Below are 18,640 nucleotides of genomic sequence, written 5' to 3'. Positions count from 1 at the left end.
TGCTCTGATTTGGGTTTCCAGCCTCCAGAACAACGAGCAGAAAAACTGCTTGCATGTGTGTTCTAATAAAATGAAAAATATAGGTAAATATCTGCTAAAACCACTCAGTTTATTTAACCTAGTTTTTATGACCCTGGTACTAGAGCAGTCCCCTCCAAACGATAAGGTCAAACAACAATAAACTATAAAATTCGGAAGAACAGAGACAAGCGTGAATGAGCAGAGCATTTGCAATAAGTGGAGCATTAAAGCAGTGAGACTGTTCTGAATGGTACTATAATGGTTGGTTTGCTTTATAAAATTGTCAACACTCATCAACAATGAATTTTCTTTAATAGTAATACATCAATAAGTTCTAACACACATCTTGTAAGATGTCCATTGTAGGGGAAACTGGAGGGATGAGACAGTTCTTTCTGCTCAGTTTTTCTATAAATCTAAACCTTTCTAATATATTTTGCCTATTTATTTTAAATATATATAAATGTTATTTATCTTGTCTTTACATTTAAAATTATGTTGTAGGATCTTAAAAGTATGCATTTTTGTGAAGTCTCTCTCTTCCTTTCTTTCTTTCTTCCTTTCTTCCCTTTCTTTTTCTTTCTTTCCTTCCTTCCCTCTTTCTTTCTCTTTCCTTCTTTCTTTCTTTCTTTCTTCTCTTTCTTTTTCTTTCTTTCCTTCTTTCTTTCTTTCTTCCTTCCTTCCTTCTTTCTTTCCTTCCTTCCTTCCTTCCTTCTTTCTTTCTTTCTTTCTTTCTTTCTTTCTTTCTTTCTTTCTTTCTTTCTTTCTTTCTTTCTTTCTTCCTTCCTTCCTTCCTTCCTTCTTTCCTTCCTTCCTTCCTTCCTTCCTTCCTTTCTTCCTTCTTTCTTTCTTTTTCTTTCTGTCTTTCTCTCTTTCTTTAATTCTTTCTTTCCTTCCTTTCCTCTCTTTCCTTCCTTCCCTTCCTTCTTTCCTTCCTTTCCTCTCTTTCCTTCCTTCCCTTCCTTCCCTTCCTTCCTTCCTTCCTTCCTTCCTTCCTTCCTTCCTTCCTTCCTTCCTTCCTTTTCTTTTATTGAATCACCGGGCTCTCTGAGAGAGAGAGAGAGAGAGAGAGAGAGAGAGAGAGAGAGAGTATGACGTTTCACTCAAGTGAGAGAAGGAAGCTGGAGTTCCGACCTCCGTCAACAATCGAGCATCAAGGACACTGCCTCATTTGCCAAGGCATCAAAACTCAAATGGGCCGGACACATAATGCTATTTGGAGACGACCGCTGGACTAGAGCCATTACCTACTGGATTCCATGGAATGTCAAAAGAATGCATGGCTGCTCACCTATGAGCTGGTCAGACTTCTTCGCCAAGACCCTGAACTAATGCGTTGATGCTCTTTGTGTTTCTGGAGCTAGCAGACACCATTGGGCTACACTAGCACGTGGCAGGGACGAATGGAGACGTTACTGGTGCCCACTCGAGAAAATCGATGAGCAACAGAATAACAAGTGATAGAAGTGAATTGAATCACCATGAGATACAGTTACAAGCTTCCATGTTTGAGTTACAATCACACAATGATCCAACACCCATCTTTTCACCAGTGCATATTTCGTACCACCAATCTTTCCAGTATACCCCCCCTTCCCACCCTCCCACTGCCTCTATGGCAAGTAATTTCCCCCAGACTCTTTTTCTACTTTGGGCATTATGGTTTGCAATACAGATACTGAGAGGTCATCATGTTTGGTCTTCATCTGCTTTCAGCACACATCTCCCATCACGACTGATCCCTCCAACCATCATTTTCTTGGTGGTTCCATCTCTATTCCAGCTGTCTTCTCCCCCGACTCATGAGGCAGGATTCCAACTATAGAGCAATATTCCTGGCCTTTGGGTTTACTGTCCTTGGGTGGCAGTCTCAAGTTATGTTATTTTATACTCCACAAATAAGAGCAGTCCTTCTATGTCTGTCCCTCTCTTTCTGACTCATTTCACTTAGCATGATACTCTCCATGACCATCCACTTAAAAGCAAATTTCATGACTTCATCTTTCCTAACAACTGCAGAGTATTCCATTGTGTAGATGTACCAAAGTTTCTTTAACCAGTTGTCTGTTCTTAGACACTCGGATTAAAAGTATGTTTTAGATTTTTAAATATGTAAAACAATGTATACTTGCATTTTTGAATGTATATATCTGTGTGTACATATACGGCAAACATATAGACATTCAAAGTCAGGAATGATCTGCAGGGTTAGTAGTTATGTTTGGGGAGTAAACAAACATGAAAAGTGTATAAGAAGCTTTTACTATATTTCTTATGTTTCATTCCTTTAATTCTGTTAAAGATGTGCGTGAGGTTGGTAATTATGTTGTCCAGAATCCTATTACATTGTCTGTTTGGTTGGTTGATTTGAAGTTACTCAGAGCTTACTCCTTTCTCTGTGCTAAGGGTAAACTCCTGGTAATACCTAAGGCACCATATATGGTGCCAGGGATTGAACCTGGCTGGATAAGAAAAAAAGGCAAGTGCCTTACTGCTGTAGTTTCCCTCTTGCCCCTTTTATATGCACAGTTGTAACAGGATTTTGTAAGGTCACCAGACTAACCCCAGAATACGTGTGTTTTATTGATATGAAGAGAGTCAGTAGTTATCTATTGGGAGCTATTATGCTTTTTTAAATTGGGGAAATATTCCTACATTCTAATTTAATTATCTAATTATCCTATTTGTAACTGTATCTCATGGTGATACAATAAATTAATTAATTAAAATCAAATTATCCTAATTCTTGTCTCTGATTAATAAGGAAAATGTTGGTACATCTTTGTACATACATATTGTCACCTTATTCATTAGAGAAATAACTTGGTTATTCATAAGGTGAATAACCAAGAAATTTATCAACATTCAAGTGGGAGCCCCACATTTGTAATATTGTAATCACAGCTTGGTCGCTGATCTAAGAACTTACCAAAAAGTCCATTCTTTAAGATTTAAATGGCTGCATAGAGCTTGCAGCAAAGAGTACAAAGAGTACTGCATTCTATCACTTGGAAATTGTGTATTCTACATTCTTTATATCAATAAGAATACACAAAAATTGAAAGTAAAAATATAAAAGAAATATTATTCCTCATCCCCCCCAAAGTATATGTCAATGGGGTGGAAGAAAGCATTTGTAGAAATAACCTGGGTTGATGTGTGATTGCAACACTTTTAAACGTGTGTACAGCTAAGAAACTGTATGTGAAGTATTTTTTTTTTTGCTTTCAAGTATGTGAAGCAAAAATTGACACAATTGCAAAGCAAAGTTGACAAGGCCACTTCCATCATGGGAGGTTTCAATTAAGATGAGTTTTTCAAACATTAAAAAACAAAACAAAACTGTAACCTTGTGCATAGTACTCCAGAAAGTTAGAGAGAAGTCCTTAACTCATTTTTTATCACTAGAATAATCTTGTTCCAAACATCTCTCAGTGGTTGGAAAAGAGAGGATAGGGATGGCAGGTATTAACAAGCCTTATCTAATTGATATAAATGACAATGCACAATAACGAATGCCACAATTCAGAGCACACATTATTGTCAAGCAGACAAAAAATGTATAGACGTTAAGCACAAATTGGCCCATAAATAAAGTACCCATAAATTCCAAAATATTGGAGTCATGCAGATTCCAGATTCCAATCAATTATCAGAGTTCAGAATCTGAGTGATCCGAATCTCAAAGTAAGTAAAAAAAAAGAGAAATATATATATATATATATATGTATATATGAAACAATGACTAAATATTTTTTCTAAATTTGTATATATGAAACAATGAATATTTTTCTAAATTTAATGAAAACTGTAAACTCATGGATTTAAAATCAGCACAAGACAAATGAAGAAAACTGTGTGAAAGCAGAGTATAACAGAGTTGTTCAAGAACAGTGATGAATATGCTAAGTGAAATGTGTCAGAAAGAGAGAGACAGACATAGAAAGATTGCACTCATCTGTGGAATATAAAATAATAGAATGGGAGACTAACACCCAAGAATAGTAGAAATAAGTACCAGGAGGTTTGCCCCACGGCTTGGAAGCTGGTCTCACATGCTGGGAAAAAAGGCAGATCTGACAGAGAAGGGAACACCATGTAAAGTGTGGTTTGAAGACCCGCTTGGGATGGGAGATGTGGGCTGAAAGTAGACTATAGATTGAACACGATGGCCACTCAATACCTCTATTGCAAACCACAACACCCAAAATGATATGAAGAACAAAAGGGAAAGCCCTGCCACAGAGGCAGGTGGCGGGGGGGATGGAGTGGAGGAGTGGGAGGGATGCTGGGATCATCAGAGGTGGACAATGGGCACTGGTGGGGGATGGGTACTCGAGCATTGTATGACTGAAACACAAGCACAGGATATATTCCCAGAAGTGGTATTGTGGGGTCATATAGAAGCTCAATTTCTAGTTTTTGAAGGACTGTCCATATTGTTTTCCAGAAAGGTTGGACAGTCGACATTCCCACCAACAGTGAAGGAGTGTCCCTTTTCCCCCCACATCCACGCCAGCATTGGTTGCTTTTGTTCTTTTGAATGTGTGCCAGTCTCTGTGGTGTGAGATGATATCTCATTGTTGTTTTGATTTGCATCTCCCTGATGACTAGTGATGTGGAGCATTTTTTCATGTGCCTTTTGGCCATTTGTATTTCTTTTTGAGGAAACTTCTGTTCATTTCTTCTCCCCATTTTTTATGGGATTGGAGGTTTTTTTCCTGTACTACTAGTGCCTTGTATATCCTGGATATTAATTCCGTATCAGATGGGTATTGGGCAAATATTCTTTCCCATTCTGTGGGCTCTTTCTGTATTTTGGTGACTGTTTCTTTTGAAGTGCAGAAGCTTCTTAGTTTGATGTAGTCCCATTTGTTTATGTTTGTTTCCACTTGCATGGGCAGTGCTGTTTTGTCCTTAAAGATGCTTTTAGTTTCAATGTCATGGAGAGTTCTGCCTACATTTTCTTCTATGAATCTTATAGATTCATGTCTGATATTGAGGTCTTTAATCCACTTTGATCTGACTTTTGCGCCTGGCATTAGACAGAGGTCAGAATTTCTTCAAAAACTAGAAATTGAGCTTCCATATGACCCTGCAATACCACTTCTGGGAATATATCCCGAGGATTCAAAAGATCACAGTAGAAATGACATCTGTACCTATATATTCATTGCAGCACTGTTCACAATAGCCAAAATATGGAAACAACCTGAGTGCCCTAGAACAGATGACTGTTTAACAGATGACTGGTTAAAGAAACTTTGGGGGGGCTGGAGTGATAGCACAGCAGGTAGGGCATTTGCCTTGCACATGGCGGACCCGGGTTCTATTCCCAGCATCCCATATGGTCCCCTGAGCACCACCGGGGGTGATTCCTGAGTGCAGAGCCAGGAGTGACCCCTGTGCATCGCTGGGTGTGAGCCAAAAAGAAAAAAAAAAAAGAAACTTTGGTACATCTACACAATGGAATACTATGCAGCTGTTAGGAGAGATGAAGTCATGAAATTTGCTTATAAATGGATAAACATGGAGAGTATCATGCTAAGTGAAATGAGTCAGAAAAAGAAGGACAGACATAGAGGGACTGCACTCATGTGTGGAGTGTGGGGTAGCATCACATGAGGATGACACCCAAGGATGGTAGATACAATGGCCAGGGGGATTGCCCCATAGCTGGAAGACTGCTTCATGAGCGGAAGGGAGAAGGCAGATGGAATAGAGAAGGGATCATTAAGAAAATGATGGCTGGAGGAACCAGTTGGGATGGGAGATGCATGCTGAAAGTACATAATGGACCAAACATGATGACCTCTCAGTGTCTGTGTTGCAAACTATAATGCCCCAAAGTAGAGAGAGAGTATGGGGAATATTGTCTGTCTTAGAGGCAGGGGGAGGGTGGAAAAGGGGGGTATTCCCGGGATATTGGTGGTGGGGAATGTGCACTGGTGGAGGGATGGGTATTTGATCATTGTGAGATTGTAACCCAAACATGAAAGCTTGTAACTATCTCACAGTGATTCAATAAAATTTAAAAAATTTAAAAAAAAAGAAAGAAACACAAGCACGAAAGTCACTGTCACTGTCATCCTGTTGCTCATCGATTTGTTCGAGGGGGCACCAGTAATGTTCTCATTGAGAGACTTATTGTTACTGTTTTGGCATATCCAATATGCACGGGTAGCTAGCCAGGCTCTGCTGTGCGAGCTCGATAGTCTCTGTAGCTTGCCGGCTCTCCGAGAGGGGCGGAGGAATCGAGTTGGCTGCGTGAAAGGTGAACGCCCAACCACTGCTATCGCTCCAGCCCGAAAATATGTAAATAAATATGTAAATCTGTAACTGTACCCTCAAGGTGACTCACTAATAATAAAAAAAGAGGGAACAGTGATGAAGAGAAAATTCTTTTTTTAAAAAAAAAATTTATTTTTAACTAGTGAATCGCCATGAGGGTACAGCTACAGATTTATACACTTTTGTACTCATGTTTCCCTCATACAAAGTTTGAGAACCCATCACTTCACCAGTGCCCATTCTCCACCACCAGTAAACCCAGCATCCCTCTCACCCTCCCCAATCCCATCTCCCCCCACCCCACCTTGCCACTGTGGCAGGGCATTCCCTTCTGTTCTCTCTCTCTAATTAGCTGTTGTGGTTTGCAAAAAAGGTGTTCAGTGGCCACTGTGTTCAGTCTCTAGCTCACATTCAGCCAGCAACACCCTTGCCCCACATGGCCTCCGACCACATTATACTTGGTGATCCCTTCTCTGAGTTGCCCTCTCCCCAGAATGTGAGGCCAGCCTCCAAACCATGGAGTCAACCTCCTGGTACTTATTTCTACAATTCTTGGGTGTTAGTCTCCCACTCTGTTATTCTCTATTCCACAGATGAGTGCAATCTTTCTATGTCCGTCTCTCTCTTTCTGACTCATTTCACTCAGCATGAAAATTTCCATGCCGATCCACTTATATGCAAAATTCATGATCTCCTTTTTCCTAACAGCTGCATAATATTCCATTGTATAGATGTACCAAAATTTCTTCAACCAGTCATCTGTTCTAGGGCACTCGGGTTTTTTCCAGATTCTGGCTATTGTAAACAGTGCTGCGATGAACACATAAGTGCAGATGTCATTTCGACTATACTTTTTTGCTTCTCTGGAATATATTCCCAGCAGTGGTATTGCTGGGTCAAATGGGAGCTCAATATCTAATTTTTTGAGAATCGTCCATATTGTTTTCCAAAAGGGCTGAACTAGCCGACATTCCCACCAGCAGTGTAGAAGGGTCCCTTTCTCCCCACATCCTCTCCAACAGCGGTTGCTTTTGTTCTTTTGGATGTGTGCCATTTTCTGTGGTGTGAGGTGGTATCTCATGGTTGTTTTGATCTGCAGCTTCCTGATGATTAGTGATGTAGAGCACTTTTTCATGTGCCTTTTGGCCATTCGTATCTCTTCCTCTGTTCATTTCTTCGCCCCATTTTTTGATGGGGTTGGATGTTTTCTTCTTGTAGAGTTCAACCAGTGCTTTATATACCCTTGATATCAACCCCTTATCTGATGGGTATTGTGTAAATATCCTTTCCCATTCTGTAGATAGTCTTTGTATTCTGGTCACTGTATCTTTGGCGGTGCAGAAGCTTTTTAGTTTAATGTAGTCCCATTTGTTGATATCTGTTTCTACTAAATTGCTTAGTTCCGTGTCATCTTTGAAGATACCTTTATCTTCAATATTGTGGACAGTTTTGCCGACCTTGTCTTGAATGTATCTTATGGTTTGCGGTCTGATGTTGAGGTCTTTAATCCATTTTGATCTGACTTCTGTGCATGGTGTCAGGTCGAGGGAAGAGACAATTCTTAAAAGCTACAAGAAAAGAAATGTACTAGCTAAATGAACAAAGAGTAGAAGACAGATTTGTTGTCAAAAACAATGTAAGGAAAAAACAACGGAATTTACTTAGCTCTTAAAATAATGAAGTGAAAAAATGTCTAGCTAGAATTCTATACCCAATGTTTCCAAAATGAGATCAAGTTTTTCACATACAAGTTCTACAATTAATGGACAGCAGGCTGAGAGATAGTCCTCAAGGCAGAAGAAATTGGGTATGAAATGGGAGTACAGATCTACAAAGGAATGAAGAGGCGCCAGAGAAATAAAGTGAGCAGGGTGCTTGATGACTCAGGTTTTATATTTGGTACCCCATACGGTCCCCTACACCCTGCCAGGAATGACCCCTGAGATGAGAGCTAGAAAGAAATCCTAAGCACAGCTGGATATGGCTTCAAAATAACAATTAAAAAATCCTAGAAATCCAACAGAAAACATTTAATAATAAAACTATGATTTAGAGCTGACAAACCAACAAAGTGTATATAACAGAATAATTTTTTAAATTAAAGAGGAAGAAAGTTTCAAAAACACCATTAGAACACATAGAAAATAAATAGAATATTTTACTTAAAGCTAACTATATCAATAATAACATTAGATGTAAATGAGTCTAAATAATTGAAAGGCAGAGATCATCAGATTGAAAAAAGAAACCACTGGGCTCTGGTACATACTGCCTTCTAGAAAGTCACTTTAAACATAGTCATAAGAGGGTTTAAAGTGACAGGATAGGGTCAGAGCAATAGTCCAGGGGGCAAGGCACTGCCTTGGATGTGATTTTGGATTAAATCCAAGAATACAGATGGTCCCTGGGTACTGCCCAGACTCACTTAAGCACAGAGCCAGGAGTGGCCCTAAACCCAAAATGACATCAAATAAAATATAGATATGATGCTAACACTAGTCAAATAAAACTAAGACGCCTATATTTATATTGACATAGATTTCAGAGCAGGAATATTACCATAAAAAGTCCTTTCATAATATCAAACAATTTATCACAAGGATTAACAACACTAAATGTTTATATGCCTTTTAACAAAAATTCAAAATAGATGATACAAAACTTGTAATAACTATTAAATAATAGATAAATCCAACATTATTTTTAGATATTTCCATTCAAGCAACCAACAAAGCTGCAAGAAAATAAATAAAAGAGACACAGTTTCGTCACAGGATAAATACATGAGCGGTAAACATTTCTTTAAATGTAAGGGAACATTAAAAAATCTGGGAAATGCAAAATGAAAACCACAATGAGTAACTGTTCTACACCCACATGGTTGGCAGAGATTTCAAAGTTGGGTAATATCAAGCACTGGAAAGACAGCAGCATAGCAGGCTTATTCATATACTGCTACTAAGATAACAGAAAATCTCTAAGAAAGTTGAAAACACTCATATACCAAAGCCAGTATTTCACTAGCCACCGTATAACCTGTTTCTACAAATGTAGAGCAAGACACTTATAAAACCAAAGTGAACAACAACAGAAGCATAAGCTGGAAACCATCCAAATTCTTTTGTCAGGGAAATGAAATAATGAGTAAATACCTAAACTAAATAGTCATATAATGAAAGACCAGGCAGGGGTAAGAATGAATCAACTACATCCACACAGATGTAAATACATAAATCACCCAAACACATATTGTGAGGGGGAAAAGATTTAAAAAGATACCTGGTAGATATTTTCACTCATATGATGTCTAAAACATGTAAGCAACAAATAATTAGCTATTTATTTTCTTGTATCAGAACCACAAAGAAGTGTGGTTCTTTGTGTATTCCATAAATAAGGAATTGATAAGTGTAAATTTCACTTCAGTGGGTACCTCTGGGCAGAGAAGTATGGAAACAATATTGGAAAAAAGAAATACAGTGAGCATATATCATATATATATGTATTAGTGAATCACCGTATATATATACATATATATGTATATATGTACACACTATATATATATGCATTAGTGAATACAGACTTACAAAATTTTGTGCTTGCATTTCAGTCATACAATGATCAATTACCCATCTTTCCACCAGTGCCCATTATCCACCACCAATGGGCCCAGCATCCCTCCCACCACCCCCACCCCATTCCCCCACCCCATCCCACCCGCCTCTGTGGCAGGGCATTCCCTTTTGCTCTCTCTCTCCTTTGGGGTGTTGTGGTTTGCAGTAGAGGTATTAAGTTGCCATCATGTTCGGTCTATAGTCTACTTTCAGCCTGCATCTCCCATCCTGAGCAGGCCCTCCTACCACCCTTTGCTTGGTGTTCCCTTCTCTATCTGAGCTGCCTTTTCCCCCAGCATGCGAGGCGGGCTTCTAAGCTGTGGAGTAATCCTCCTGGTACTTATCTCCGCTGTTCTTGGGTATTAGTCTCCCTTTCTGTTACTTTATATGTTAATTACAGCACTGTTTACAATAGACAGAATCTGGAAAAAAACCCAAGTGCCTGAGAACAGATGACTAGTTAAAGAAACTTTGGTACATCTACACAATGGAATATTATGCAGCTTTTAGAAAAGATGAAGTTATGAAATTTGCATATGGGTGGAGCAACATGAAAAGTATCATGTTAAGTGAAATGAGTCAGAAAGAGAAGTACAGACACAGAAAGATTGCACTCATTTGTAGAATCATTTATATTTTTATGCTATAGACATAAATTATATTATTGTGTCTACTACCTAACAAAAATTCAATTTTATGCGGCATTTCACTGTTTATAATAAATGTAATTTATTATGTGATAATTGTCAGTCTTAAACCAACAATGTACATTCATGGTTCTTCCTTCATAATAACTATTTTAAAATGCACTAGAATTTTATTGCTAATAAGAAAAAAATACAAGGTTTTAAAAAGACTGAGTGACTTTCTCAAATCAAATAGCTACTAATTGTGTGAAAGACATACACAATACCAGCCCCACCTTATCATGCAAGTTGATCAGGCTTCTTTAAGTCGATTACAACTTAGGTGAGACTTTGAAAAAATGAAAAGTTTCTTTGTGAATGAGTATTTTATTTCATATTTACGCATTTGACAAATTATTACTGCATAGCCAGTTCCCTTTGAGGATTTCATCGTCAAGTAAATATCAGACATTTTCTTAGTCTACATGAAGATAAGCTTTGTATTTTAAGATCCTGAGGGGGGAAAAACACAGGACAATCAAGAAACAAGCACTCCTGAGCTACTTCTGTCATTGAGAGTCTGATACACTTGCCCAAAAGCAAATATTGGAAGGCAGATGTTGAAAGATAAGGAAGAATTCTCACAGTCAACCCTACAACAACAAAAGCAAATGCATGATCCAGTGGTCATGCTGTGTGAATTTGAGAAAGAAGGCAGAAGGACCCAATTGCAGTATATTACAATATTTTGGGCATGAAATGATAAGACCCTACTTTTCTGATTTTTAAGTAATTTGGAAAAATAGAAAGCTGTATCTGAAATTCTCAACAAATAGGAAAGAAGTTGGGGGAGAGGAAGATTATGTATGTGTTTGCGTATTTGTATATATACACATATACTTATATGTGTGTTTGCGGGTATGTATGAGTTTTGTTTACAGGCCTAACTACCAAAGTTTTTCTAGGCTACAGATTATTATGGAAAGGCATGTGCTAAGTTGGAATAAGCCTAGATGAGTTAGAAACCTCTCTCTCCCCCTAACTTCACTGTCTATGAAGTGGTAGCTAGGAAAAACCAATTGCATCAAAGCAAGAGGTCCTTTCAGTATGGTACAAGACAGTGCATGTTCAATGAGCCCCTGTGTCAGGGCAGGCTCCTTTTCTTCTATCCAAGATTCTGCAATCAACACCAAGCTACATTTACACAAGAATTGGCCAGCTGCTATTTTACCTCTTCTCTCAGAGTCCTGTTATTCATAGCAGAGTGTACAGAGAAGATACTCTAGATGTGTTGGCAAACTTGCTGTGCTTGAGAACTGGTGTCTGGACAGGCATGGTTGGGTGTGTCCCAGCATCCTGATTTAAGAAAGCTGTCGATGCAAACGGTGGTCTGTCATACTCACTTTTGTGATTACACTGCTTTCTTCTGCCAGGAACTAGAACTATATGAACCCAAGTCCTCTGCAGAAAGGAACCCAGGTTGAGTTAAAAACAAATCAGTGTATGTGAGTGTACATTTGTGTATGCAGGTGTATGCATTTGTGTATGCATTCTTCCAAGATCCAAAATTAGAATGATGGGTGGGGTTGACAATATGGCTTACTGGTAGAGCAAAGACTTTGCATGTGCAAGAACCTGGGTTCAATCTCCCCCAACATACAGCTGTCATTCCACCGCCAACAACAATTTAAATCCAAAAATGGCAAGAACGGCTGGAGAAATAGTACAGCGGGTAGGGCATTTGCTTTGCACACTGCTGACCAGGAATCAATCTTCGGCATCCCATATTGTCCCCAGAGCACCATGAGTAGTGTTGATTCCTGAGTGCAGAGCCATGAGTAACCCCTGAGCATCTCCGGGTGTGACTCAAAAAGCCAAAAATAATAATAATAATAATAATGGCATGAATCCCTTTCTCTGTTTAGAAACCTTTCCTAACTCCCCATATGGTCCCACCTTGCTCCATGCTTCCACTGCAGAAATAACACAGGCTGTTTGAGTCATCTTTAAAAATATCTTAACCTCCTAGTACATCAAGGTCTGTCAAGCCAGTTCAGGTTTCACTCACTTAACATGTGTCTCTCCAGAAGCAGCAAAGGAGACAGACAGGATATGTGCTGAGTGAAATGGTTTTTCTTGGGGGCGTGCTTAACCCAAACCAGAAATGCTGACACTCGCTGCTTTGTCTCGTTGCTTTCCAGATGTCAAGAGGTATTATCTTCATTCTTGCCAGTTATCATAAATTCTTTATTTGAAAGGGGGTGTGGCTAAAAAATTCAAGTAATTACCACTTACACATTGTGTCTGGACATACTCACCAAATAAAATAAAAGAGGGGGTTGTTTTCACAAGGAACATGGACAGTGTGTATTAAATATTTGTTCTAAGGCAGATGTGAAGCGGTGTTGAGAAGTGTCCTATCTAGAAAGAGTTCTCAGTGCTCTAAGCACATCTGAGAGGGATGAGAGTCCCCAGGGTAAAAGGAAGCCAGGGTCCCATGGAGAGATGCTTTTCCCTGCCAGGTCCCAGAGGAGGGAGAGCCCCAGTGGAGATGGCTCTGAGGGGGAAAGGGAAGAAAGAAACTGATAAAGCATCTGATGTGTTTAAACACGTCAAGAAGATATTTACATTTCTGGCAGGCAATATGGGAATGAATCAGTGAAAGATTCACAGACGAGGATGCCAGCAACAACAAAGACAATTATTAACTGTCAGGCAAAATGAAGATGACACAAGCCAAGAGAGAGGGAAGTATGTGAGTGGCTCAGTGTTGTGCCGTCTTTGAAAGAAAAAAATGATATTGAAGCTGAGTCACAATTTTAAACAAAATTTCTTAGTGACTAAATTGGGAGAAAAAGAAGGAGATAGAAAAACAGTAAGATAATATAAACTGGTTTCAGGGTCCTGAGAGATAGTACAGTGGTAGGGTGTTTGACTAGCATGTGGCCGACCTGAGTTCGATCCCTAGCACCCCAAAAGTTCTTCCAGAGCACATCCAGGAGGGGGTGTGTCCCAAAAACCAAAACAAAACACGACACACACACACCTTAAATAGGGGAAAGTCACCATTACATTTTTAATTAGCACACAACTAACTATATGTGTTTTTTATTTTGAAATTTAAAAATAGACATACAGAGAGTTCAAAGACTAAGGTCTTTCCCTTGCAGGCAGCCAGTCAAGCTTTGACCCCTGGAAAAACATATGATCCCCCCAGCACCCCCAGGAGTAAACACAGAAAGGAGTAATCCTTGAGCAATTCTGGGTATAGCCACAAAACCAACAAAAAGGAAAGAGAAACATTTTTTAAAAAGTATCATAAAAAGATTCAAAGTTGTTGATTATGGGAAAAACATAGAGATGAATGACACGGTAACTTAATGTTAGGTACCATAACTCTCAGAGCTCTGAGTTCTTAACCTATGCACATGTTGTGCATACTAAGATAAAAAGAGAAAAATTCAGTTAGAAAAACAAAGATAACCACCAATGAAGAGAAACTGCATCTATGTCCCAAGCTAAGGAGCACTGGGCTGCAGTTATTTCTGACATAACAGCTCAAGGAGGGACAAGAGGATATGTCTACAAGTTTTCCATTGTCCCAGCAATGGGGCTGTTACTAATATTTGGCATCAGAGCCAATCATGAAGCCCTGCCGAGTGCAAAACAGTCACACAACCAAGATACAGCCAGATTAAATATTAATAGCACCTCCACTAGGAAACACTGTGCTGGATAGAAAAAAAGAGCAAAGAGACATGGGACAGAGGAGGCGGGGGGAAACCAAAGAAAGATTCTTACACATGAGAAAATATAAATAATATCCTGAAAAGTTGAAACTCTAATGATAATCATGAAATTATGTATGGGTTAAATAGTTCTACTCAAACAAAGGTAGAAGAGGGCAAAATATTTGCCATGCAAGTTCTGAGAAATAAAATCAAATAGATTGAGCAATATGAATGTTAGGTAAAAATGAATACAAATAAAATGCATTAAATGGGACACAGAGCAACAGTCTTCCAATTGTAAAAGTTACAGGTCACTAAAGCAATATGGTTAATTGTCAACCTTTGTATCTCTAATAATAGTTTTGAAATGTACAAGAAAAATCCTTCCATAAATAAATACAAGGATATATTGAAAATCCCACTAACTTGTGAAAGACTCTCAAATATTTGCAACTAAGAGAGAATTTGATTAATATAGCTTATAAGTATATTCTCCTATAGACTCATGTTTATGTATTACCATATAAATATACACCTGCACATATACATATATATACTTTAACTCATGTATGAGTCAGAGATTGATATGCAACAGAATTTATATAAAATATTATTTTCAAACTTCTTTGAAGTATTTCAAATAATTATTTCATTCATAATACATTATCTTACAATTAAAACGGAGGAAAGGAAGCATAAGAGGGAGGGAGGGAAGGAAGAGAGAGATAAAATAGAGGAAGGGAGGGAGGGAAGGAAGGAAGGGAGTGAGGGAGGGAGGAAGGAAGTGAGGGAGGGAGGAAGGAAGGAAGGAAGGAAGGAAGGAAGGAAGGAAGGAAGGAAGGAAGGAAGGAAGGAAGGAAGGAAGGAAGGAAGGAAGGAAGGAAGTGAGGGAGGGAGGAAAGAAGGAAGGAAGTGAGTGAGGGAGGGAGAGAGGAAGGAAGGAAGGGAGGAAGGAAGGAAGGAAGGAAGGAAGGAAGGAAGGAAGGAAGGAAGGAAGGAAGGAAGGAAGGAAGGAAGGAAGGAAGGGAAGAAAGGAGGGAAGGAAGGAAGGAAGGAAGGAAGGAAGGAAGGAAGGAAGGAAGGAAGGAAGGAAGGAAGGAAGGAAGGAAGGAAGGAAGGAAGGAAGGAAGGAAGGAGGGAAGGAAGGAGGGAAGGAAGGAGGGAAGGAGGGAAGGAAGGAAGGAAGGAAGGAAGGAAGGAAGGAAGGAAGGAAGGAAGGAAGGAAGGAAGGAAGGAAGGAAGGAAGGAAGGAAGTGAGGGAGGGAGGGAGGAAGGGAGGAAGAAAGGAAGTGAGGGAGGGAGAGAGGAAGGAAGGGAGGAAGGAAGGAAGGAAGGAAGGAAGGAAGGAAGGAAGGAAGGAAGGAAGGAAGGAAGGAAGGAAGGAAGGAAGGAAGGAAGGAAGGAGGGAAGAAAGGAGGGAAGGAAGGAGGGAAGGAAGGAGGGAAGGAAGGAGGGAAGGAAGGAGGGAAGGAAGGAAGGAAGGAAGGAAGGAAGGAAGGAAGGAAGGAAGGAAGGAAGGAAGGAAGGAAGGAAGGAAGGAAGGAGGGAAGAAAGGAGGGAAGGAAGGAGGGAGGGAGGGAGGGAGGGAGGTAGAAAGGGAGGAAGGAAAGGAGGGAGGGAGGGAGGGAGGTAGAAAGGGAGGAAGGAAAGGAGGGAGAGAGGGAGGGTGGGAGGGAGGGAGGGAGGAAGGCGGAAGACTTACATTGCATGCATGAGGCCAGAGTTTTATCCCTAGAGCCATGTATTATTTTTAACAAAAGGAGTCTGAAAGACGATCAAGAGGATCAGGGACATGTTTTACATGTGGAAGTAAAGATTCACTGAGCAGCATCTGGAGTGCCCCCCCACACCAGCACAGAGCCCAGAGTAGTCCCTCAATACTACAAGATGTGGCCCATTTCAGCAACACTTCCCATGAAGAAGAAGAAATAGAGAAAAATATGAAAGCAAATATCTTTAAAACTAGATGCTCTCAGACTGTTTCTCAACAGGTGAAGCTAATATCAGTGGCAGAGTTCCTAGCACAGGTAAGTAGCGAGACGGAGGAGACAGCTTCATCTGCATCCAGAACTCTGCTATACTGCCCTGCGGAGGCCTCCAAAAAGACACAGACATATCCATGAGGAAAAAATCCATAAATATTTGGACAGAGCTTTAATTTAAGAACTTTCTTTGGGGCCTAGAGAGATTGTACAGTGGGTAATTATGTGCTTGCCTATGCATGGCCAACCCAGGATCAATCCCTGGCACTACCTGTGGTCCCCTGAGCACCTCCAGGAGTGATCTCTGAGCACAGAGTCAAGAATAAGTTCTGAGCACACTGGGTGTGGCCCAAAAACAAACAAAAAGAAGAGAAAAGAACTTTCCCTCAGGGACTTGGGCATAACTCCGCTCAGAGTTGGAGGATGTTGAGTAGATCTGAAAGATCACCTGCCTTGTGAACGTGGGGTTATAAAATGTTATTTCAAGCCTCAGTACTACTCCTTATGGAGAGAGCAATCACCAAAGCTAAAACCAAGTGAGTGTGAGAACGAATCATGTGTGTGGCCTGCAGGGGGGCTACAACCAAGTGTGCAAACACTACCACCAAGTGTGTGCAACCCCTAGCCATCCCTACAAAAGAAAGAAAGGAAAGAGAGGGGGGTATATTTTTTCATTTTTAATTTAGAATTTTGATGCATTGATACCAACATTCTATTCATTTCACTCATACAAGGTATTAATTCAACAGTGCTATCTATCAGAAAATGTTCACCATGTAATATCAAGTTAATAGCCATTACTACTCATAGCTACCCTTGTATTTTTCTTGGAGTGGGAACTTGAAGATCTACTGTCTTAATATGCTCCAAATAGGAAAACTGTATTGTTAGCTAACATCTTCAGACTGTCCATTACAGGTTCAACTTTCTTTTTTATTACCTTACCTTTACCATATCAACCAGGTTCAACCTGGTGAGAAGCCTTGATAATGAAGCTGAAAAAAGGAGAATGAGGAGAAGAAAGATGACCAGCCCTTCCGCTGGGAGCCCTGAAAAAGTCAGCCCCAAATCAGATTTGGTATTCTAAATACCAAAGTAAGAGACTGTGTTTTGCAACTGAAAGAGGCCCTGCTTACCAGCCAGGGCCTCCATAGTAAACAGCTGGCACTTGTACTGGGCAACTGGGGAGCATTTCAGACAAGGACTGTTTACAAAGTATGACCAGGGTTGGCGGTACACCATGAAGCAAGGTGAACTAGTGTAGGACCTCAGAGCTCAAAAACACTGGAAGTCCTTGGCATCCCCTCCCAGAACATTTTCCGTTTTCAAAACTGAGTGATATTTATGAGTTGCTGAGTACAACCTTCTCTTTAAGTTAGACACAGCCAACCCACTGACATCTAGGAGGGAGAAAATCAGATGGGCAAGTGTACTATCTGATTTCTTTTTTCTTCCACCCAACTCTACCCCCACAAATGCTTGTCACAGATCAAACCCAAATGGAAGCCAACATGCTGTAGTATCCACGTGAGCTGGCTACACCAGGTCAAGAGTAAGGAAATGTGGAGAAAGGATCTGAACAGACAAAGAGAAAATACGGGTCACTTGGCAGTAATACTTCAGAGAACACCTCTGCCTGTATTTTCTGCTAAAGGGAAGAGAGAGAAGAGCAATGGCAGACAAACACAAAGTCACTCACACACATGTGACCTCAGTGTCCTACTAAGGACCTGTGCCAGTGCAAGGCATAAAAGAATGTGATTATAACCAAACTACTGACCCAGTAATTCAAGGAAGCAATCAATTCTTACCGACAGAAATAGAGAAAATATTTCAGTCCTGCTTCTGGACTCAACCTTTTGGTCTCCAACCCAGTACTTGTTTATTTTCAGACGGTTGGAGGGATATCTTCTCTGTGTAACAATATTACCTGTCCCCAGTTAAATAGGCAGAGTCTGAGGTTCCCTTGAGGATTTGGGAAAGATTTACAGAGTTGGAAAAGCATCATTGTATGACTGATGCAAATAAACAAAAATAGAGTTCTTTACTACACCCTATGGGCTTTTCATTCTTAGCTTCTAGATATTAATTTTGCTCCACTCTCACTCCTCCTTCCTTCCTCTCTTTCTCTCTCTCTATCTCTCTGTCTCTCTGTCTTTGTCTTTCTCTACTCTCTCTGTGTCTCTCCATGTCTCTCTGTGTTTCTGTCTCTCTGTATCTCTGTGTCTCTGTCTTTCTGTTGTCTCTCTCTGCCTCTCTGTCTCTGTCTCTCTGTCTCTGTCTCTGTTTCTGTCTGTCTGTCTCTCTCTCTCTCTCTTGCTCCGACCTTTGGGATCCACTCATCTTCTGGGGACCTCACTTTCCTCATCTGTAAA

At 40.0% G+C, this 18,640-nt stretch overlaps 1 protein-coding gene across 1 annotated transcript in view; it reads right to left on the bottom strand.

Annotated features, from left to right (window-relative positions):
* The window catches only part of LOC101537579 (cytosolic beta-glucosidase), a 109,997-nt gene extending 92,490 nt beyond the window's left edge, over positions 1 to 17,507 (bottom strand). Inside the window, exon 1 of the mRNA XM_004616552.2 lies at positions 17,402 to 17,507. Within this exon, the coding sequence (XP_004616609.2) occupies positions 17,402 to 17,507 (106 nt within the window). The remainder of the gene's footprint in view (positions 1 to 17,401) is intronic.
* Positions 17,508 to 18,640: the final 1,133 nt, after the last annotated feature.

This window comes from Sorex araneus, chromosome 5 (genome assembly GCF_027595985.1).
Source record: "Sorex araneus isolate mSorAra2 chromosome 5, mSorAra2.pri, whole genome shotgun sequence".
Taxonomy (NCBI): domain Eukaryota; kingdom Metazoa; phylum Chordata; class Mammalia; order Eulipotyphla; family Soricidae; genus Sorex; species Sorex araneus.
This window is presented reverse-complemented; position numbering and strand designations above follow the sequence as displayed.